The sequence below is a fragment of the Antechinus flavipes genome, chromosome 2 (genome assembly GCF_016432865.1).
Source record: "Antechinus flavipes isolate AdamAnt ecotype Samford, QLD, Australia chromosome 2, AdamAnt_v2, whole genome shotgun sequence".
NCBI lineage: Eukaryota > Metazoa > Chordata > Mammalia > Dasyuromorphia > Dasyuridae > Antechinus > Antechinus flavipes.
The window spans coordinates 503,948,469-503,972,591 of NC_067399.1; the positions used below are offsets into that span (position 1 = coordinate 503,948,469).

General features: G+C 33.3%; 1 protein-coding gene across 1 annotated transcript in view; it reads right to left on the reverse strand.

Annotated features, from left to right (window-relative positions):
* Positions 1 to 24,123, reverse strand: part of SETX (senataxin) — a 55,928-nt gene that overhangs the window by 18,890 nt on the left and 12,915 nt on the right. The window contains exons 8-18 of the mRNA XM_051980203.1: positions 19,261 to 23,643; positions 18,268 to 18,367; positions 16,431 to 16,604; positions 14,786 to 15,024; positions 9,490 to 9,657; positions 4,970 to 5,126; positions 4,281 to 4,382; positions 3,986 to 4,101; positions 3,616 to 3,687; positions 941 to 1,090; positions 110 to 217 (exon numbers count right to left, since the gene is read on the reverse strand). Coding sequence (XP_051836163.1) covers positions 110 to 217; positions 941 to 1,090; positions 3,616 to 3,687; positions 3,986 to 4,101; positions 4,281 to 4,382; positions 4,970 to 5,126; positions 9,490 to 9,657; positions 14,786 to 15,024; positions 16,431 to 16,604; positions 18,268 to 18,367; positions 19,261 to 23,643 — 5,769 coding nt within the window. The remainder of the gene's footprint in view (positions 1 to 109; positions 218 to 940; positions 1,091 to 3,615; positions 3,688 to 3,985; positions 4,102 to 4,280; positions 4,383 to 4,969; positions 5,127 to 9,489; positions 9,658 to 14,785; positions 15,025 to 16,430; positions 16,605 to 18,267; positions 18,368 to 19,260; positions 23,644 to 24,123) is intronic.

A 24,123-nucleotide genomic window follows, 5' to 3' on the forward strand; every position in this document is an offset into this window, starting at 1 on the left:
CAAATTAGTGTTTTGAAATATTATCAGTCTAGTTATAACCACAAGTTTTATCAGTCATTTTAAAAACTCTGTTTTATGTTAATAAGCAAATGGATAGAGAAATACTTACCACAGAAATAACTGTGGGAGGGAGCTGTTTAGGATCTCCAACAAGAATAAGTTTGTTGCAGCGATGGATAAATGGAGTAAGTGTCTCAATCTCACAAGATTGCCCAGCCTTGGTAACAACCAAGAGGGAAGAATGAGTTTATTTACATGTACTTTTTAAATCTAAACATTCTAACTAAAAAGAAATTTCACACTTCTGCGCCTAATATTAAGCAAAACAAATATTCTCTGGGCTGAAATCAACAAATATTAAAGTGCCTACTATGCTGAAGACAACATAAAACTATTAGAGCTATTATTATAGTCAAAAAGATAAACAAGACAACTTATCTACAGGTTAGAGACTTGGAGACTATTTAGATAGAACTGAAAAGCATTCATATTCTTCCTTACCCAGGAATTACTTAATAGACATACAGTGTGGGAATATGTAAAAACTGGCATGGAGCAGAAGAAAAAGAAATCTCTTTGTCTAGTTAAATCAGGACATTAAAACAATAATGCCCCTCATGAAGCAGTTAGTTTCAAGACTTCCATTAGTTCCATGACTATAAACTATACCAACCCTAGCCAACCAACATGCAAATACATGTTGTTGATAACAACGTGGGTCAGGAAAAAAAAATGTGGGTGGATCTGAACAAGTTCATTGCAACTACTGGGAAAGTGATTTAAAGGGTGGGACATAACCATTATTTTCATCTTTCTGCACAAAAGTAGCATGACAAAAACATACGCTAGCCACATTTCAGCAAATCTTTTTCATCTTTTGTTTTATTGATTAAGACCTAAAAACAGTTAAAGTAGTATAGCTTTATTAGATTTCACTAACCTCATCAACAATGACACAACTGAAGGGAATACATCCTTGCCTACGAAAAGCAGATTCTAGTAGCAAACCACCACTTGTGCTCAGTGTACAGCAGATGACATGTGACTCCAGAATAATGCTACTCTGAGCTTCCTGTGGGCGTCCTCGAACCTTGAATTACAATGAGAAATGACAATATAAAGTTGCAATTAATTCCTGTCTTCAGATACATCTGTTCCTAACAAAAAAAACAGCAACCTTGACCAATTAATTAGTTCAACCCTAAGTCCAAATCTTGAAAGTAGCAGAAACAATAAAAGATATCACAAAGTACAAAAATGCAATATAAACATGATCAATACAAAGGAATTATTTTTGGTAGCTTGATTCAGAGTAAGTTCTGTCAGAATAACTAGAGATTAAAATGATCCTATTTGTGATAAGAACCTGAATAAAATCAGTTTAGAACTAAGTTTTAATTTGTACATTTTTTTCATAACTCATATTTTATTTGTAAATATTCTGGTTAAAAATATCTTAGAGAGCAAATTTTACAAAGCTCTATAAACATTCTGCTTATTAAAAATGATGCATTTTTTTTTGCATCTATGCAATTCAACATGATCTATGTAATTCAACAAATTACGTGAACTTCACAAAGGATGCTATTTGTAGTGTTCAAATTGAAAAACCCTCTTTTTTTTTTTCCCAGTCTGGATCTGGAATTTTATCAATGTAAAAATTATCTTGGTTTTGGACAACTTTGGTTTAATTTGTAGTCTCTTAAAGAGTTGCCTGGGTCACTGAGACATTAAGGGACTTGACCAAGGTCATACAGATAATGAATGTCAGAAGTAGGACTTGAACCTAGATCTTCCTCTTTCTAATATAAGCTATCTAACCATGATGCCATGTTGTCTCTAAAAAACTTTTTTCTTATCAGAGATTCAGTCCAAATATATTAAAGATTCTTAAAAGAACTTCCTCTCCTATGGAATGAATTCTTTCCCCTTCCACCTTAAATCCCTTCAATTCTTAAAGGTTCATCTTAAGCGCTACCCTGACATAAAGTCATTTCTCTGATGTTTGTACTCTGATGCTCCTAAATTTATCTTAAATTTATTTAACTGTATTTATTTTATAGTTTCCTCATATTTCGAATTTCCTCTTAGCCTCCCCTTAATTACTTGCTCTTCTCTTATATTTTAAATGCTTCAAGTACTAATAATTATATTTAAGGAAGCTAGAGTTAGATAATTTTTCTGCTATTTCCAATCTCTCAATTAAAAATAGCCTACACACATATGAAAACATTCTTTTTATAATAGCCCTGTAAAGTAAGTAGAAAAATTTTACTATTTCCATTTTACAGATGACATGAACAAAAATGGTCTTTTGGTACAGAAGAAAAAACTGGGTTTAGAATGAGAAGATGTATGTTCCAGTTCTAGTTCTCTTTATTAGCCCTCTGAGAACTTGGTCAACTCAACTCTCTGGCTTTTGGTTTCCTGCTCTGTATAATCAAGAGGTTTGAATTTTCAAACTATACAGAAAAGAATAGGAAGAAAGGCAAAGACGACAGTGTTGAAACTGTACTGTTAAACTTATTATATACTTAAAAAAAAATAAGCTGTTAATAATAGACATTTTTGCTCTCATAAACAATTCTTTATTTTCTACTTTTTTAATATTAAAATGTTTAAATTTTTTAAGTTTGGAATTAAACACTTTAAAGTTGAAGAGGTTGAATTAACTGATCTTTACAATCACCGGTATTTTCTTTGTCTAAGTGTATATGTTTGTGGATATGTGTTTACTATTATCTGCATATATTCTGTTTTTTCTTAAAAACAGAATTAGCTTAAATTTTAATCTAACATTTTTCTCAGTTACATTAAAATGTAGACAAGAACTGAAAATTAAATTAAATTATTATTATTAATTGTGCCCACTATGGAATGTCAGGAACATATCAAAACTTGAGAGTGTATATTAAAGGAAAATCTCAGTCTTGAATTCCTATTATTATTATGATAAATTTATACAATCTTCTTTTGACGACTTTGATTAGAACTGTCTCATGCCACAAACCTAACTTTCAAGAGATTTGTTCAAAGAATCACTGCTATGTGACTTGTCAAACTTTTAAGTCTCTAATACTCTTATTTCCAAAGAAAAATAAAAAATTCTCTAACATCATGGAGGCATTCATATAATCAGATAATAGTGCATGTCAATATAGTAAAACCGTCTTTTTTTGTTCTTTTCTGCTTCTTTATTCCTGTTTACATGTATTTCAAAATGTGTGAAATGCTAAGAGAAACCACTGTTCTATTTTTTAAAAATACTCAATTATAATCACCAACAAAAGCATTCAAATAAAAAATAAAACTTAAAAAACACAATACATCACACCATATATTTCAAATTATTTACAATGTATAAAGATAGGTACATATTATTTATTTTTATTAACACTTCTTTCACATAACCATTCTGTGGAATTAAATAGAACCCAAAGTCTACTTAACAAAGAAGTTTAGAAACCTAGAGCAAAGAAGAAAGAGAACATTCATTAACCTTCCTTAGAACTGTTAGTTGGGGAGTGATAGTCATTCAGATATTTTAGAGAAGATAAAATTTGGTTATAATTATGGGGACATTAAGAAACTAACAGAGGGAAGGTTGTCCTTTACCTCTTTAATTTTAGAAGCAAGTTGCTGCCTTTCTTTGGAAATTCGGGCAATTTCCTCATCTAAATTTGATCTCTGAAAAAACAGAAAATTAAATTAAGAATTATGAGATAAAAATTTGTTATTTTCTTTCTCTACAGATTTTAAACTTTAATATAATAAAAGCTATGGGAGACACATCAGAATCACTATTAACCTATTCCACACTCTTTAGCAATACAATTCTATTCATTCAACAATATTAATTCAATCCAATATTAACAAAATTAAACCATAACTCTCCATTTATTACACTAGAGCTCCAACACTTTAATTTTTGCTAATCTGAAATACTAGTCACTTAATCACTTCTGCCTTTCTGATGTCTATCTACCTTCTGCCCTTTTTCACACCGATCCAAAGCCCGCTGGCGAGAAAGCTTGTCTAATTTAACATCCAGATATTCCTTTCTCTCATGCATCTCTTGAATGTGATTGGGGAAGTCCTTTTCTAAAACAAGGAAAAAAAATAGACAATGAAAAGTACTATGGTTTAAATAACATAATCAAAAAAATTCTAACTAGTAATCTCAAAGTTCTAAGAAAGTGCCCATTATATTTCATGTCCAAGTCATTCAGAGTATAATAAAATGAGTGGGTAAAGTCATATAAGTCTAAGCTCATACTTACTCATTCTGTGGTTAACTTGGCTATCCAAGCTGAATTTTAGGACTTCATTATTAATAGATTTTTCTGGGCCCAGTCTCACTAAATTTATATCTCCACAATTTCCTGTACATAAAAATTGCACAAGAAGGTCAATGAGAAAAACTGTTGATTGATAATCCCTCGATTTCTCTCCTATTTCTGACAGTAAAATATCTACCCTTCTTTAATAAGAATTAAAAGTAAGTATGATTTTTGTAGATTCTCAAATTGTATGCTTTACAAAACTGATATTTAACTTATAAGGAGTATGATTTATATTTTTATTCACATCAGATAACCCAATCTATCTGACAAATTAAATTGAATTCCCAATCTCAAAATACAGAGTTGACTTCCTACTTAAATAATTTTACCTTCTAGTTGCTAATCTGGCAACCCAACATCATCAAGAGTGTGGATAAATATTATTGCAACAAGATTTTTGCTCCCAGGTTGGTTCCCCCGAGAGCTTCTTATGTTTTTTCCCTAGGCTATTAATTAAAAATTTGGGGAAAATCACTTAGAAGTGTGACCGGAGATCACAAAATATAAATTATTTAAGAATTAGTACTGTTTCCTTTCCCACTTGAAATTCTGACCTGATGAATATTCTCACATTTCTTCTTCAAAAGTGCCCATATTAGATAATTAAAATAATAAAAGGACCATACCTAATGGATTCTTCTTGTCTTGGCATTTTTCTTTAAATTCAAGTATGATTTTTTTCATAAGTTCATCAACAGCTGCATTAGAAGGTGCACATACAAGAACACGATTTCGTTTGAATTTGGCATTCAAGTTTTCATCTGAATCTCCTTTCTTTGGTTTCTAGAGAATCCCCAAAGAAATATAAGTTCTATTTTGCAATGTAATTCTTAAGCTCTACTTTGAGCCCAAATTGCATTTATCATTTCATAATTAAAGGCCACAAACAATAACATTTTTCAGTCTGATATTGGACAGCAGCAACTCTATAGATAACTTATTAAAAATAAATTAACTTAAGTTGAAACAGAAATCCTAGAAATTCATTTGTTCACTCATTCATCAACAGATATTTATTAAGGCATTGCTATGTACAAAACACCACATTAAGCAGAAAGAAAAGAAACAAAGTTAGATAAAAGTTTTAGAAAAATCATTATATAGCATCTTTTAAAAGGAGGAAGAAGGACCAGGAACTCTTGATAGTCAGCAATACATAAAAGTTTTCTGCTTACTACTAGAAGTTTTAATTAATCAATCAATAAGTAACTGAAGACTACGATATATGCTAAGTGCTGAGATTACAAAGGAATGAAACAATCTTCTCTCAAGCAGTTAACATTCTCTCAAGAAATGCAACATGTAAATACCTAAGTATAATATAAATACAAGAGGGGGGCAGTTAAGTGGTACAGTGGTTAGAGGACCAGCCCTGAAGTCAGGAGGACCTGAGTTCAATTCTGACCTCAGACACTTAACACTTCATAGCGTATGATCCTGGACAAGTCACTTAAAATTGCCTCCCACAAAAAATAAATATATGAATTAATGAATGAATGAATAGAAAGATAGATACATACATATATATAAGATAGTTAATACACATAGGAAGGAAGGACTTTACTTGTTAGGGGGAACACAAAAGACTATAAAAGGTGGTGCTTGAACTGCATCTTGAAGGAAATAAGGAATTCTATGAATCAAACATAAAATAGAAAAGTACATTCAAACATGGAAAATGACTAGTGAAAAGTTCTTGAGATAGTATGATGTGAAAAACATAGAGTTTGGCTAGACCAAAAAGTACAGGAAAAGTAGTGATATATAATGAGGCTGGAAAGAGGCCTAGTTGGAAGGACTTTAAAAACCAAATAGAAGAGTTTATATTTGATCCAAGAGGCACTAGGGAATCTCTGGAGTTTATTGAGTAGGTGAGTAACCTAATCAGATCTATATTCTAAGAAATTTATTTGTGGGGAAAATGAAAAGAGAGGTCCAAGAAGGATAGGAGAGATGCTATAGAGGCAGAAAAATTAAAATTGTCAACTGATTGAATAGGTGATATGAAGAAGAGAAAAAAATTTGAAGAAGTTGATGTTATGAAATGAAGTTATGACTAGAAGAATGACTTGATAGAAATAAGGTCAGTAGAGGAAATTATTTAGGGGGAAAGATGAGACTTGTTTGAACAGGCTGGTTTGTTGGTTTAAGTTGTCTATGGGATTCCCAGTTTGAAATGTCCAAAAAGCAGTTGTTGAGCCAAGTCTGAAACTAAGGAAAGGGATGCAGGCTGGATCATTTGCATACGGTCTCATAATTTCATAATTAAAGGCAAGGAAGCAAATAAAATCCCTGAATTTGGAGGGAAAAGATAATCTACGGGTCTTGAGGTATATCCCAGTTAGGGACCATGATATGGCAGATGAGTTAGCAAAAGAGACTGAAATGGAATAGTTAAGCAGTTAAGAGAAGAGAGTGGTGTCCTTAAAACCCAAAGACATAAACTGATGCTAAGTGAAATGAGCAGAATCAGATCATCATTATATACCTCAACAATGATACTGTTTGAGGATGTATTCTGATGGAAGTGGATCTCTTCAATAAAGAGAGCTAATTCAGTTTCAATTGATCAAAGATGGACAGAAGCAGCTACACCCAAAGAAAGAACACTGGGAAATGAATATAAACTGCTTGCATTTTTGTTTTTCTTCCCGGGTTATTTATACCTTCTGAATTCAATTCTCCCTGTGCAACAAGAAAACTGTTCGGTTCTGCACACATATATTGTATCCAGGATATACTGTAACTTATTCAACATGTAAAGGACTGCTTGCCATCTAATGGAGGGGGTGAAGGGAGGGAGGGGAAAAATCGGAACAGAAGTGAGTGCAAGGGATAATGCTGTAAAAATTACCCTGGTATGGGTTCTATCAAAAAAGTTATTAAAAAAAAAAACAAAACTAAAGAAAGAGTAAATAGGAAAAAAGAGTCAACAGTGTCAAATGCAGAGGTGAGAAAAGAATGAAGACTGAGAAAAGCCCATAAGACTGTTATTAAGAGTTACCAATTACAAGGAACTGGAAACTGAGTGGATGTTCATCATTTGGGGAATGGCTGAATAAGTTGTGGTATATGAACGTTTTAGAATATTATTGTTCTATAAGAAATGATCAGCAGGATGATTTCAAAGAGGATTGGAGAGACTTGAAGAACTCATGCTATGAGCAGAACCAGGAGATCAACATACACAGCAACAGCAAGATTGTGTGATGATCAATTCTGGTGAACATGGCTCTTTTCAACAATGAGGTGATTCAGGTCAATTCCAATAGAGTTGTGATGGAGAGAGCCATCTACATACAGAAAGAGGACAGTGGGGGGGCTGAATGTGGATCACAACATAGTATTTTCACCTTTTTTCTTGTTTGCTTTTTGTTTTCTTTCTCATTTTTCCCCTTTTTGATATTTTTCTTGTGCAGCATGACAATTGTGGAAATATGTATAAAGTATTTGCACAAGTTTAACATTGGATTACTTGCTGTCTAGGGGGAAGAAGATGAAAGAAAGGGAGGGAGAAAAATTTGGAACAACATTTTGCAAGAATAAATGTTGAAAACTATCTTTGCATGTATTTTAAAAACAAAAAGCTATTATTAAAAAGTTACTAAAATTGGTAATTTTGAGGAGAGCAGTTTTTACAATGAAGTCATGAACCTGAGAAGCTAGAAGAATGGAGGTTTCATAAATTCATACAAGGAAAGTTAGTAGAAGGTTTGGAAGGTAAGACAAAAGTCATTAGGACTGCAAATTCCATCATAGACTCCTTATATCAAAACTCTCTGAACAAATAAATATTTCAATAATATTGTAAAAAAACAAATTTCAGTACAAAAAAAAGTCTCAGAAGTTCATTTTAATGGGTCTTTTAAAGTGGATGAAAAAATAATAAAGTGTATGGAAGGAGAAAAGTTTCCTGTTTGTTAACTGAAAACTGCAAAATCCATCCATTATCATCATCATTAGCTAGCATTTATGTAATGCTTTGAAGTTTACAAAATGCTTTTAAATATAATCTCATTTTATCCTTACAACAATCTTACAAGGTATCTCTATTTTACAGATAAATAAACTGAGACAGGCAGAATCACAGAGAGAATGAGTGTCTGAAGTAGAATTTGAAGTCAGGTCTTTTTGATGTCCAACGTGGCATTCTATTCACAGCACCATTTCATCAGTCTCTTCCTTGCACCCTTCCTGGGCAACCCCTTCCAATCTTATCAAACCTTACACATGCCCATATACTTTCATTCCAGTGATACTGGCTTCTTTTCTTTCCTTGAACAAGACTTTCCATCTTTTGACTACATTTCCCTGACTGTCTTCCAAGCTTGGAACGTTCTTTCTTCTTCTCTGCCTTCTGCCTTCCCTGGCTTCCTTTCAGTCCCAGCTAAAATCTCATGTTTTACAGGAAGCCTTCCCCAATCTTTCTTTAATCTAGTTACTTCCCTCTATTGATTACTTTCTATTTATCCTGAATAAAACTGTGTATATCCTACATATAAGAATCATTCTACCTCCTAGTTCCCAATGTCTTTTGTTGTCTTAATGTCAGTCTTGTTCCCAAAACTTAGGGTTATCACAGATATATTAAAACAATCCTTAGGGCAGCTAGGTGGCACAATGGATAGAGCACCAGCATTCAAAACAGGAAGACCTAAGTTCAATTCTGACCTTAGACACGCAACACTTTCTAGCTGCATGACCCTGGCAAGTCACTTAACCTTAACTGCCTTAGCAAAAACAACAACAACAACAACAACAACAACAACAACAACAACAAATCTTAATTCTTGTCAACTCAACAGTGTCCTTTCTCCATGGCCATTCTTCTAATAGATATTGTGCAACAGTTTTATATCACAAATATATAGTCAAAGTGCAAAAACTATGTCAACACAATTCTTTTTTTAAATAGCTTTTAATTTACAAGATATATATGCATGGGTAATTTTTCAGCACTGACCCTTGCAAAACCTTCTGTTCCAACTTTTCCCCTCTTTCCCCCCCATCTCCTCCCCTAGATGGCAGGTAGACCAATACTTGTTATATATTCAACACATAATTCTTAATGATAATCTAGAAAAGTTAATAGAAGAAATGGATATATACTACAAAATAGAATTCATGTCACACTCAAACAACCTACCTCTGTCAGAATTCGGTACAATAGGCCAACAATAGTTCTTGATTTGCCAGTTCCAGGGGGTCCATGAATCAGACAGATTTTGGCAATTAATGGTGGTTGCTTTACCATGGCATATGCAACTTCAATTGCTTTTTTCTGATCTTCATTATAGTCTTTCAGGTAGGCAAGCTATATAAAAGTGAAAATTAAATTAGTTGCCTTTTCTTTTAGAGCACATTGAAGGAAATGCAATAAATGTTTAGATTTTAGCTGACTTCCTTCAGGTCAATTCAACACATATATCAAGTCTAGTATCTGTATAGTACTGAAGATACAAAGACAAAAATGAAAAAGTATATTATATGTACATAGGAGTATAAATTGAGAATAGAGAAAAATGTTAATTAGAAGGGATAAAAGACTTTTGGGAAAGATTAAACGGAAGATTTTGTGTACCAGGTAACACGAGCTGCACACCTAGAAGGACTCTAAAAGGCAGAGATGGGGAGTATATTCCAGCAAAAAAAAGTAATTTTTTTTTCTTTCTGATGTCTTACTTGCTTCTCCACTTCTTATAACCTAACTTCCATTCTCAAACTTGTTTGAAAAAGCTTTCTCCAAGGCCAGCAATGATTTTTAATTCATAAAATAATGGCCCTTTTTCATTCCTTTCTTGATATCTTCATAACTTCTGATCCAGCTGACCAGAGCATCTCCCATCCTTTTAGGTTTACTATTTTCCTCTCTTGATTTTTGTGACACTTTTTCTATTCATGGTTCTTCCTCCCATCTGCTAGATAGGCTCTTAATCTCCTCTGATGGATCATTATCTATGATACATATTCTGTGTGGATGTAAACCCTTCCTCCCCACCTTCTTAATAATTTCACAAAAGTTTGTGAAAAAATTCATATAGATTAAACTATAGCTTATAAAGATAACTTCCAAAGCTACATATTCAGCTATTATGTCTTTGAAATCTGTTCCTATATCTGCAACTACCTGCATTTCAAACTCAACATTCATTATCTTCCACCTAAACCATCTCTATTTTAACTTTTCTCTTAATTTATCTCTTTGTCAGGGCACCGTGCGGAAGTATTTCAATTACTCAGGTTTGCAACCCAGAAATCATCTTTGATTTTTCATTCCATAATACCTGTCTGCAACCCAATTCTAATCAGCTGTCAAGTTTTGTTAGTTCCTCAACATCTCTTACATTCTATTCTCTTCAATTCATTCAAACAGCATCCTGGATTTGGGCCCCATTAATTCTCATTCAGCCTATTGGTAATAGTTTTATAACTTGTCTTGGTCAATTTGACTTTTCCTCTCTCCAATCTATCCTCCATACAGCTGCAAAGGTAGCATTCCTAACACTTCTTTCTTCAGTTTTTTTAAAGCCTTTCTTAAGAAATTTCAGCAAATTTCATTATCCTTTGGATAAAATAAACATTTTTCTACCTGGCATTTAAAGTACTTCACTAAGAAGACATTGTACACAGAAACAAGACTTTGTAATAATCAACTGTGCTGGACTTGGCACTTCTTAACAACGTAGTGACTCAAGGCAATTCCAATGGACTCAGGATGGAAAATGCCATCTGCATTCAGCGAGAAAAGAACTATGGAGATTGAATATAGATCAAAACTTAGCATTTTCACCTTTTTTGTTCTTTTCTTTCTCATGGTTTTTTTTCCTCTTGGTCTGATTTTTCTTGCACAACAAGACAAAAAATGAAATATGTTTAAAAGAACTGCACATATTTAATCTATATCAGATTGTGTGCTGTCTTGGGGAGGGGAGAGGAGGCAAGGAACAGAGGAAAAAAAATCTGGAATAAAGTTTTACACAAATAAATGTTTCTAAACTATCTTTACATGAATTTGGAAAATAAAATACTATTGAAAACTGAAAAAAAAAATGCTTCACAATCTGGTTCTGACTTATCTTTCCAGACTGATTACACTATTTCCTCTCATGCACTCTATGTACCAACCAAATTGACTTACTTGTTATTCTCTGTACATAACAACCTATCTTCTGTCTCTAGGCCTTTGTAAAGGCTGTCCCTCAGGTTTGCAATGTGTTCTCGTCTCATCTCCACCTAATGCAAACTCTAGTTCTAGTCAAGACTCAGTTCAAGTGCCACCTCCAATCCTATACTGATATGCCTAATTGATAAGTTCCACTAAGTGAATTTATTTGGTATAGATTTTATACCACTTTTTTGTATACATGTTGTTTGTCATCTCTATCCTCTCTCCTTCTCCCCCACACCAATGTAAGATATTTGAGATCATGGACTGTTTTGTTTTTGTCTTTGTAGCACCAAAGCGTCCCACAGTGCCTGATGTGTAATACATACTTAAAAATGCTTGTTGAATTATTTAGAATAGGCATGAGGAACAGTTTATATAAATGCATGTAGTTTGTTAGAGATGGAATGAAGAATTTAGGGAAAAACTGGTATGGCTGCAAAATGCATAAAGGGAAGTAAAGTGAAATAAGGTTTAAAAAGTAGGGCTCATATTGTACAGGGCCTTAAAAGCTAGACTAAAGAGGCTGCATTTATATTCTAGAGGAAACAAGCTCAAAATCAATAATTGTTTTTACCTGGACAATGACATTTGTTTTGGAAATATCAATTTGGCAACTATGTTGAAAACATACTGGACTTCAAAGAAAAAGACTAGAAGCAGGGAAACCAATTATCATTACTAATTACTAAATCTATTACCAATTACTATTACAATAGTTCAAGCAAGAGAAGAAATAACCTTGTACCAAGATAGTAGTCATATGAGTAGAGAGAAGGGGAAAGATGAAAAAACCTATTGTGAGATAGTCACAGAAACAGAGAACTTGAGTTAGAAGGGAACTTAAGGATCATCTGGTCCAATTCATAAATGAAAAGGAATCTCCCTATAACACATACAAGTGGTCATCCAGCTATAGCTTAAAGACCTTCAAGGAGGAAATCTCTAAATATAGATAGCTCTTGTTCTATGTAAATTCACATTATGCAAATGTGGCAGACTCCATGGCAGACTGCACCTCTGCTGTGCAGTTCAGTCCCGTCAGAGGTTCTCCCCTATAGGCACTGAAGCAGCACTAGTTACAGGAAATTCAGGTACTTTGAAACTATTCTGGCTAGGGAATAGGGGATTAAGAATAAGGGGACCGAACTACAGAGGGCAGAGGTGGCTTATAGAGCAGTCCACTTAAGTGAAAACTGTCCTGATATTAAGCCTACATTTGTCTATTTTTGATTTTTACCCATTGCTTTTGTATCCACCCTTATGAAGTCAAACAGAACAAATTTTATCCATCATCTATCTCAAAGTCTTTCAAATACTTGAAGAGAGCTATCATGTTTCTTCTGGGTCAAATATTAGACAAGCAAGAAAATATATTAACTAAAATTGCCATTTAATAAAGTATGCTGATTGTAGAATATTTAAATCCAAACAATCTAGTCAACTAAAATTGACAACTAACTGGATACAGAGGATAAAGAAGAAAAATCAAGGATAACTGTAAACTCTGAATCTGACTCAAAATGAAGGATAGTGGTACTCTCAACAGGAAAAAAGAAAGTTGAAGGAGAGTCAGAAATAGGAAAGATGATCCTTAATTTTACTTTGGACATGGCGAAATTGAGATTTCTTTGGGACATCCAGGTAGAGTTATGAAGCAGGCAGTAAGTATGGCAGGTTTAAAAGTTCACGAAAAGGGAACTGAACTGGATGTAGAGGTTTAAAAGTCATCTGCACAAAGGCAATAAATAAGTCCATTGAAGTAGATGAAACTCATCAGGGTTGAAAGTATACAGAGAGGAGTCCTAGAATTGAGGTCCATGGATAACAGTTACAATTGTAGGAAAGGAATATTTGGATCATGATTCAGGCAAAGGCAAGTAAGAGAACCAGAAAAGAGAGCAGTGTCTCAGAAGAGAAAAAAAGAGTGTCTAGAAAGAAGAGGCTGCCAACACTACAGAAAATTCAAGGAAAACAAGAACTGAGTTTTAAAATGACAGTAAATATATAAAGGTAATAGAATATTATTGTTCTATAAAAAATGAACTAATTTTAGAAAGACCTGGAAAGATTTACATCAACTGATGCTGAGTGAAACAAGCAAAACCAAGAATACAGTAACAGCAAGGATGTGCAATGATCAACTGTGAAAGACTTGGTTCTTTCTCAGTGGTTCATTGATCAAAGGCAATCCCAATAAACTCTGGATAAAAAATGCCATCTGCATCCAGAAAGAAAACTATGGAGATTGAATATAAATCAATACATGCTATATTCATTCCTTATTTTTTCTCTCATGATTTTCCCCTTTTGTTCTGAAAAATCATGAAAGTAGCAATTTGGGGAGGAGGTGAAGTCTAAGAATCTATTTGTGTGGATGGCTAAAGTAAAGCAAAGATAGAAATGTTTGTTTCTTCACTATATCAGAACCAAATTTGAACATAAAACCAAGATATAGCTTCAAGATTTCCTTTAATCAATGAGTCAATGTCACATTCCAATATCACCTCTGTATTGTTTATTAGCAAAGTTGGGGCAAGTGAAAAGCTTACTAAGCTTAGGTTGTCCTTAATACTTTTTATTGACTTTACCAACCCTCAAGACTTTTAGTAAACTTCAATTATCTTTATTTTTTTCTATATTCTTGGGCTTTCTCTTTAATACCTAAGCAGTCAAAAAATAATCTAAATTTTTACTGCTTCCTTCTAATTCTTCAAAGCATTCAAATAACTATGCAAACTGGATGCATTATTAATGGTGATGTAAAATAGCTTAGAAAAGTATAATTCAGGTACTTGCACATGTACTCTTCTCTATCTGTACTCTACATCTTATACTAATTCTTACATCAAACCATGATGAATTTAATCCTTTTTTAAAATTTAAATGGAATGATTATAGGATTACAGATTTAGGGCTGCAAAGAATCTCAGAAGTCATTTGAGAGTACCCCTCTTGTTTTACAGATGAAAATGAGGACCAGAAATTAAATTACTTGCCAGTGCTTGAAACCGCCATCTTCTTAATTCCAGGTCTGATACTATACTCATTATGTCTTATTTTATTGCTATTTTAAAATTACTTTCATCTCTCCTTACTCTACTCAATTTTTTTTTTTTCCTGAAACAAGTCTACCATGTTTAGGATAATATCAGCCTGGTCTTATGTTTAGAGAATCAAGAATTAAAATAAAAATTTAATAGTTTATATTGGTTTTTAGAATATTTAAATATAATATTCTGACCTTCCTTGGCACACACACATAAATATTACTCACAATCTTCTCAGGAGCCGTGTTCAGTGAATCTCGAGGACAAAAGTCTGAAGTACTTGGGTTCAGAATTACCCTGGTAAGTGGAATCAGTGAATTCCGCCCCAAAAGAGACAAGGCTTTCAACTTCCGTTGTGTAGTCACCAAAGAACTGATCACAATACAGTCTATTGACTCATTTATGTGGAATGACAGATTGCCTTGAGTCTGGATGGAAAGGTAACCCTCAAATTGTGAATTATGTCCTATTATTGGGAAAAAGAAAATGTATATTGTATTACCAATGGATACATTCTAACTAAATGGGGCTTTCAGAATTCAACTTAACAGAAATGATTTTCTGTATGCTCTCTTACTTTCTACATAAAGTAAATAAAATGACTTGATTCCTTAACGCTGTATCTTTTAGTAAATTTAATTTGGCTTCTAAAGGCAAATGAAAAATAAAGAATATTAGGAATTCAGAGAAGCACAGGAAGATTTATACGAACATAATAAAGTGAAGTAAGCAAAACCAGTAAAGAAACACACATGAAAACAGCAATGTAAATAGAAATAACAAAAAGAAAGTGAACGCTGTGTAATTATGATGATCAAGATTGGCCCCAAAAGAAGAGATGAGGTGGCAGAAAATGGATGTGGGACACTGCATGTACTATCAGACTCAATTCATGTGTTGGTTAATTTCACTTAATTGTTCCCCCCTCCCTTTCTTTTTTTTTATTCTTTGTATTTTTGGGGATAGTTCTCCAAACAAAAGAGCAGGGAAAGATATTATTTGGAAATGAGGATGATGTAAAAATTCAATATATCAATAATTTTTTTTAAATAATCAAATGAAACAGTCTTGCAGTTTCAATTAAATTTGTTATTTTCTCTTGCAACTCTTTCAAATGCATTTTACAAAAAGGAATTAAGGACCTAGGTTCTATACATTTTAATAATGCACACTACCTATAAAATGATAAAATATTGGATCAGATTAGAGCAGTGATGAGGACCTTTAATAATCATCTAGTCCAAATCCCTTGTTTTACAGGGAAAATGAGGCCCAGAAAATTCAAATGATTTGCCTACAGTTACATAGGTAGTAAGCAGCAGAGCCAGGATACGAACCTAGGTCTTCTGACTCCAAATCCAGTGCTCTTTCCATTACACCATGGAGCCCTGTAATCATTTCAAGGAAATAAAGCCCCACATGTCTATGAAAAGGCATATGGGAAGATATAAAACTCAATTCTTATCTTTAAAGAGAAGAAGATAAGGAAGCAACATACATAACACTAGGAGTCAGGGTCACCACATCTAATTTTGAGAACAGAAATACTTTTAAGTACTTTACAGATTTTAAATTATGCATTTAGAAATCTCTTAATTCTAAGCCATATGACTTAAAGGCTAGAAATCAATTTACAATGTAATTATTTTAAGAACAAAAATTTCCAGATGACAGATAGCAATAAGCAGCACAAGAGAATCACAAAAGGAAAGTCAAGCTTTGAAATTATTTCTAGCTATGAAAACCAGAAAATGACAAGTAAACAGAATGATAAAGCAACAAAGCAATATGTTTAGGGAAACAAGTTCTTTAAAAGAGCAATGAAAACTATGGCTTTCTTCTATCTTTGGCTGCAGTGTTTGGTTCACTTACTGACTGAAGAGCGTCGAAATTGAGACACATAACCACAATGATACACTTGCTGACTCTTCATTTCATTTTCTTCTGCAGCTTTCTTTTTTCCAAGTAGTTTTTTAGGAACCAAAAATACCAAATCATTTTCCTTTGGATGCAATTGTTTAGCCATATCAGATTCCTGAAGACAAACTACAGAAAAATTAAATCAGAAAAAAATTACACATTTATTACCAAAAAAGGTTACTAAAGCTAAGACTAGTAATAGAAATATTTTAAATGACTGTAAATTAGCAAACTTCAAATCTTGTTACTAGGACAGATGGAAAATATATTCAACCACTCATATTAAAAAAAAACATAATAATTACTTTACCAAGTGAATATGTAATTTTGAATATTATCATTAGTTTTATAAATTTTTTTTTTTGCTGAATATCAATACCACAAAACTGGGTGATAATTATCTAATGCTAATGTGTTATTAGCAAACTAGCTTAAAATTTTATTAATTTGGGGAACTCGATATATATCAAATAAGAGAGAAAAGGCTCACATGTGCAAAAATGTAGCAGCTCTTTTTTGAAGTGACAAGGAACTGGAAATTGAGTAGATGGCCATCAATTAGGGAATGGCTGAATAAGTTATGGTATATGAATGTAATGGAATACTACTGTTCTACAAAAAATGATGAGCAGGTTGATTTTAGATAACCCTAAGTAGATTTATATGAAGTGATGCTGAGTGAAGTGAACAGAACCAGAACTCTATACACAGTAACAAGAAGACAATGTGATCATCAGATGATAGATTTAGCTCTTCTCAGCAATACAGTGATCCAAAATAATTCCAATAGATTTGGGATGGAAAATGTCATCCGCATCCAAAGAAAGAACTATGAAGACTGAATGTGGATCAAAGAATACTATTTTCACCTTTTTTTTGTTTTTTCTTGTGATTTTTCTCTTTGTTCTGATTTTTCTTTCATAGTATGACTAACATAGAAATATGTTTAAAATGATTGTAGATATATAACCTATTTGCTGTCTCCGGGAGGAATTTGGAACTCAAAATCTTACAAAAATGGTGAAAACTATCTTTACATATAATTGGAAAAATAAATCCTATTAAGAAGAAAATCAACTGACTCTTATTCTTTCTTAAATGAAAGAGTTTAAAAGGTTGAATACTCCACTGAATTTTTAATGTTATATTTTTATAAAAAGTCTACCAGGCTACTTTTAGGCACTTAGTACTTTAGACAAACAACACAGGAAGCTTCCCTATAGTTATCATCTCTTGTCCTTATGAACATTGCTCTGAACCAATAAAATTTTTTCCTTGGTCCCTTTTCCCATTCCTAGCTTCTGTGCTATGATTTTTCTCAAGTTACTCAAATGAAAATATCACACCTCTAACTGAATGCTTGTTTGCCATTTAAAGCTGAATGAATGGCTTGTGCAACAAGATAACTGATAAATATGTATACATATATTGTACTTAACATATTTAATATGAATGGGACTACTTGCCATCTAGAGGAAAGGGTGGAGGGAAGGAGGGGAAAAGTTCAAACAGAAGTTTTTGCAAGGGTCAATGTTGAAAAATTACCCAATATAAAAAGCTATAATAAAAAAAAAATTAAGTAAAAAAAGTAGTATATTAAAAAAAAAAAAGCTTAATAGCTATTAGTACTGAACATTAAAAACATTTTTTGGAAAATAAATACAAATTCAGCCTGACAAGTTTTCTTTTAAATAAGAAACATCAATTGACAAATACTTTTACTTTCTTAATGAAAAACCACAGCACCAGAACCTATTTTTAAAAAATCTTAAAAAAAAAAAATAATTACCTATAAACTGCCCACAGTTTATTTCACCAGGAGAGAAGCTTCGTAAATGGAGCTCATAAGCATTCTCTTTCTTTGGGTTGTCAATCCATTCTTGAGCTATCTACACGCAATAAAATGGCAATTTAAGAAAGCTACAACATTTTAGGAAGTCATTCTTTAAAACAATTTTAAAAATCACATAAATTTTTTTTTTTTTTTGGCTCAGGCAATTGGGGTTAAGTGACTTGCCCAGGGTCACACAGCTAGAAAATGTGTCTGAGACCAGATTTGAACTCAGGTCCTCCTGACTTCAGGACTGGTGCTCTATCCACTGTGCCACCTACCTGCCCCTCATAATTCTTAATCCACATCTGAACACAAGTGCATTAGAGCAAAATTTATACTAAGTACCCACATTATTCATGTTAAGGAACATAACCTTTCATTTCCATTAATAACAAATGTACTTTATAGAGAAGCTAACAGGGAAGCATGTTGTGTTAAAACAAAATTTGTCAATGAAATTAAAATGAAGGAAAAATTCATTCCTTAATGCTGTAATTTGCTCAACTGAAGTGGCCAAAAATCTATAAATAGCTCACATTTAGATGAAGCTTTAAAGTTTTATATTCTCAGCTGAATTATCTTATCCTTCAAAAAGTCTTTGTTCTATCTTTAAATAGCCATGTTTTGTCCTATATGTTTTAATCTACAAAGGGTTTCAAATCCTCTTAGAAATAAGCATGGTGGGAATCTTAAATTTTACACCTAAAATCTGAATCTAAAGAATATACCCGAATTGAAAAATTGGACTTTTTAAAAGTCTACTGTAGAAATTCATTTTGCTTGACTGAATATTTGTTACAAAAGTTTTTTTTTTCCCATTCTCAATGTGGAGATGGGTGAAGGGAGAAAAAAATCTATTTTTATTCATTAAAATTTTTTTTTAAAACAATGTCAATCAACAAAGACAACAGAGTGGCAAATTTCATAAAGGCAAAGACAAATACTTACTGTTTCAAAAGTATTCAATATCATCAAAGGGAAAAAAACACTTAGATAGTCTTCAGAGTCCTGAAATGTGACAGGAACAGGTCTTAAGAGGGCCTGGCAAAGATCTGCTGGGGGCCCAAACTGATCAAAGTTTACAAACATTTCATACTTCCATTTTAAGATCTCCTTAACAAAGCTGTCAAATATAGATTGCCTCATAGGAAAATTTGAGGCAGAGGAAGCCTGAAAAGTTCTTTTCTTCTCAAGGAGATTTGGTGGTGCAGGTCTGTTGAAATAATTTGGAGAAGTCTGCATATTCTGTGGTTGAAGAATATTAGACAGATTTTTCCCCTCATCATTCAAAACTGACTTTTGAACTAATGGAGAGACTAGTTGCGTTGCTTTTGCTGTTGTTGTGCCTAACAAACTTCTTTGATTTTTTAATGCTAGTGGGAGTTTTAAACTATTTTCTATAGCTCTAGTAAGATGAGCATTTCGTGAAGTACTACTTGAACTAAAAATCTTAGTAGTAGACTTTACAGTTTTGTTAGATAGTGAAAGCGGCAAGCCTGGTTTAACAAAAACAGAGTCATCAGATAGTTTAGCTTCAGAATGTACAGAGCAATATTCATTCAGATTTTCCACAGTTTCAGTACAATCTTTGTGCTTACACTTTATATTACTCAAAGTCTTGTCCCCAGTGAGGTTTTTAGGATCTTCCTTCATTTCTACTAGATCTGTTTCAATTGGAATTTCAAAGTCATGAAAATCTTCTACCTGTGAACTTAATTCCATATCTACAGGATCATTTTGTGTTAAAAACAAATTATTTTCCTCTGTATCACTGTTGACATCAGATTCTGCCTCTCTGAAAGCTGTTCTTTCAGAATGAAAAGAAGGCAAGGGTTGGACAACCCCTGTCACATTACCTCCAACAGAAGATGAGTTGGAGAAGTGGCTCTTTGAAGTAGAGACAATAGCTTCATTTGTTTCTGCTCTCACATTTAATTCTGTACAACTATGTTTGGTAGAAAGAGGGCTATTATTAGCTGCCTGTGATATACTTTTAACTTTAACTATTTCTGTTTCAGAAAATGAGCTTTTTCTTGCATGCTTTTTATCATTGTCTGAGGCTAGCTTGTTTTTTTCTTTAAAATTGTCACTGGGTCCAGGAGATGCTTTAATAATAGCTCCAGAACTCTGAGATGGTTTTGTAATTGCCTTTGGAGAAGTTTCTTTACTATGAGTGGCAGAAAGTCCTTGTTGATTTTTGTGTGACTTGGGTCTTATTTGTCTTAAAAACTGAAGATCTTGACATGCCAACATTTTCTTATTATTTTTTACAAGTAGAGCCTGAGGAGTAATTAACTTTGTCTTTTTCTTTTGATGAGTATCAACTTCACCTGCAGTTTTTCCATGATCACGTAACTTTACCACAAAATCTAAAGATCGCTGGGACAAGTCAAATGCTTTCCGAGGCCCCTTTTTCAAACCAAGTTTTTCAGCAGTTGAAGTTGGTTCAGGACACTGGCGAAATTTCTTTGGAGGAATCACAGCAGGCATGGTTCTACAAAGTAATTTTTTGGGACTAGCTTGGTTCATTTTTTTATTCTGCCTTTTGGGGGGATTAATTCCAGTTTTCTTCAAATTTTTAGAAAGTGAAGTTCTGCTGAGTTTTGGACTAGAAAGAGACTGAGGAGAACACTGTTTATGTGACTGAGGAGAACAGAGTTTATCTGACTCTCCAGTGGAAATTTCAAAATTTAAATTAGGTGATGCTGAAAGACTAGATGTAGATTCTTTATCTTCCCTCTTATCTACATTTTTAGTGTGCTCTTCAATAAGATCCCCAGAAATACAAGTACGAGGTTTATCAACATTTTTTAAACATGAAAGATTTTCAGCCACTGGTGATTTAGATGACTCTTTCTTACTCTTTGATCTAATTTGAAATTTCTCATTAGGAGAAACCCTACTCTGTGAGTCTAAATGTTCTTCAAGACTTTCTGCTACCTTCTGAATTACTTCATCTGATATATAATCTGTATCATAACCCCAGTCATTTGTCTGGTCATCTAAGGCACTCTCACCTGTTGAAGTCAAAAAAGAGTCTTGTTCTGCTTCACTCTCCTGAACAGAATTTCTGCACTCTGATTCAGAATCTTGCCAAACAGAAAATACGTCACGAGGAGTTTCAAATTCAAAAAACTGTGAATCAGATCCCTCATCGAACAAAGGGGATGTTGTTTTTTCTTCTTTTTCTAGTTTTTTTTCCAAAATAGTATTAGAAGTTGAAGGATACTCTTCTGCAAACTCTGTCTTAATACCTATTTTATCTGTTTTAATTTGTTTCTGAAGATTTGGTGATCTTTTATCATCATCATCATCATCATCATCATCATCTGAAATGATAATAATTTGGTTTCTGGTAGTCTCCACAACAGAGGTTGATTCACTAATTTGGTTAACTGCAGAATGATCCATAACATTTTTTACTTTTCTCTGCAGCTGATAACTTTCTTGAGCTGAATCTGAAGGGAAATTAAGACTACTACTACTATGGACTATAGGAGAGAGTGCATCGAGGTCTTTATCTACTTGAGAATCCATTAAGGTGCTAAATTTAAAATTCTGAGGAGGAACATCCTCTCTTGCCAAATTATGTGGAACATGATCATTACTGTTATTTATTTCCTCACAATTACTGTCCTTTAATTCCTGTCTGTCTGTGTGATGTATAAGCTGACATTTCTTTTTCAGTAAGGTATTTCTAATTGTTTTAAGTGAAACCGTATCATCATCATCACTACTATCACTTTCCTGTGATAGATAATCTTTTTTATGAAATGTTAAGGGATCTAGCTGTTTATCATCAGATTTTTTCTTAATAAGCAATGAATGATCATTTTTTGATTCTTGCTCTTCATTTGTTATATTCTCTGGAGTAATACAAGGTTCTGACTGTGCTTTCTGTATTAAGGCAAACTCTTTCTGAACATCCACATCTTTGCATGGATCATGACTCCCCAAATTGGATGAACTCTGTTTTGATTCTAAATTAACACAGGTGACCATAGTGGTTTTTTTATGTTCCTTCATTACCTGTAATAATTTTGCACATAATTCATCTTTCTGTGCCTTAGTCCTAAACTTTGAGTTCCTAAAGCCAGAATCACTCTTTGAACGGGAATCATCACTTGAGCTTGATACATTTTGGGGAGAATCAGATCTAGAATCAATTGTCATCAAACTTGTCTGAATATTTGTTGTTTTATCATATAGCCCTTCCATTGCATTATCTTTTGAAGCCAAATTCTGTTGTATATTTGTGGAGTTGTTTTCTTCAATATACTTCTGGTCTTCCATATTATCTAAAATGTCATGATTACGAGATCCGTTAGCATCAGGGATTTTTTCCTGCTTTAAGCATGATTTATGTGAAAAATGGTCATCTAGTTTTGACTCCTTTAAGTATGTTTGCCTATTTTCCTCCTCCCAACTGTAATTTCTTCTTAGAGATGGACTCTCTTGTCCTTGAAAGACATCAGCTCTCAATGGTTCTTTAGAAAATGATGGACTAGGACTGTCCTGAGAAGATGTATCCTTTTTTGATCTCTCCATAGTTGTATCACTTTCTTCTTTAATATAAATTGCAGGGGGAGTTTTACATGCTACGGTCCTATCCACAAAAGTGCTACATGTTAATCCTTTGACTTTTTTGTTTTTAATAATTTGTTTCAAACACGTTTGTAATTCTAGGGTCTCCTGACTATTTAAATGCCAACCAAGGGACAAATTTCCCCTCAGACACAAGTTGAGTTTGTCTAAGAATTGTTTACAAAGAGTCTGTTGTCCAAGCTGGCACCCTTCTCTAAGAAGACTTCGGATCAGCTGCACACAAGCAAACTGTACAGAATTAGATGGAACAGAATATAAAGGCAAAGTAGCTATTACAGTTGCCCCTTTGGAGTAGCTTCCAGATGTCTTTTCAGCACTACGTGCAAATGCTGTGGTAGGAAGTTTAGCACATTTCACTACAGCTTCTACCCACTGTTGAGAACTAACCCATAGCAAATGCAAACAGTTCTTATTTCTATGCAGTTCAATTACTGACACCAATATCAGAAGGAAAAACTCTGTAACTGTGTCACACACTGCTACTTTTTGGTTGAGGACATCTTTGACTTCTGAATACAGATGATGAATAACCTCCACAATGTAAGCTACACCCAAATCCTTGAGATCCATGAGGGACTGAACAAAAGGAATAAACCAAAGAAATGTGCTGTTATGAACACGCATGTCTTGTCCAATATCAGACTGAAGTACACTGGCTAATGTTTCCATTTCTTCATACATGTTAGGGCAGTAATCAGGGCATATAGCTGATCTCCATCCTGAATCCTAAGGTGAAAGAATAAAATAACATTTTGTTAAAAATGAACTATTTAACATATAGCTTTCTAGTCTATGATTAAATGCTTTAAAACACATATTAAAGCTAAAGGCATAATACAAGATATATTGCTAAACTTTTGTAATATTTATGTTGTTAAATTATTTAAAAATACAAAACACAAACGAAAACTAAAGAAAATGCAACCCCCCCAAAAAAAACCAAATGGGTAGAAACAAATTGGCATTTAGTATTATAGTACCAGAAGAGATACATTTCTGCACCCAATTCAGCTACATTAAATACTACTGATTTTTTTCAGTGTATACTTCCCCTTCAGTCAGGTTCCATCTCCTCCTCTTCTAGCCATGCCCCAAAACTCTATACTTTGTCTTCTGAAAAGTTCACACATGCAACTACATTTGAGTATTTGGTATGCTCAAAAATGACCAGGGAACTGCTAAAAGCTTCAGTTTGTGATGCTATAC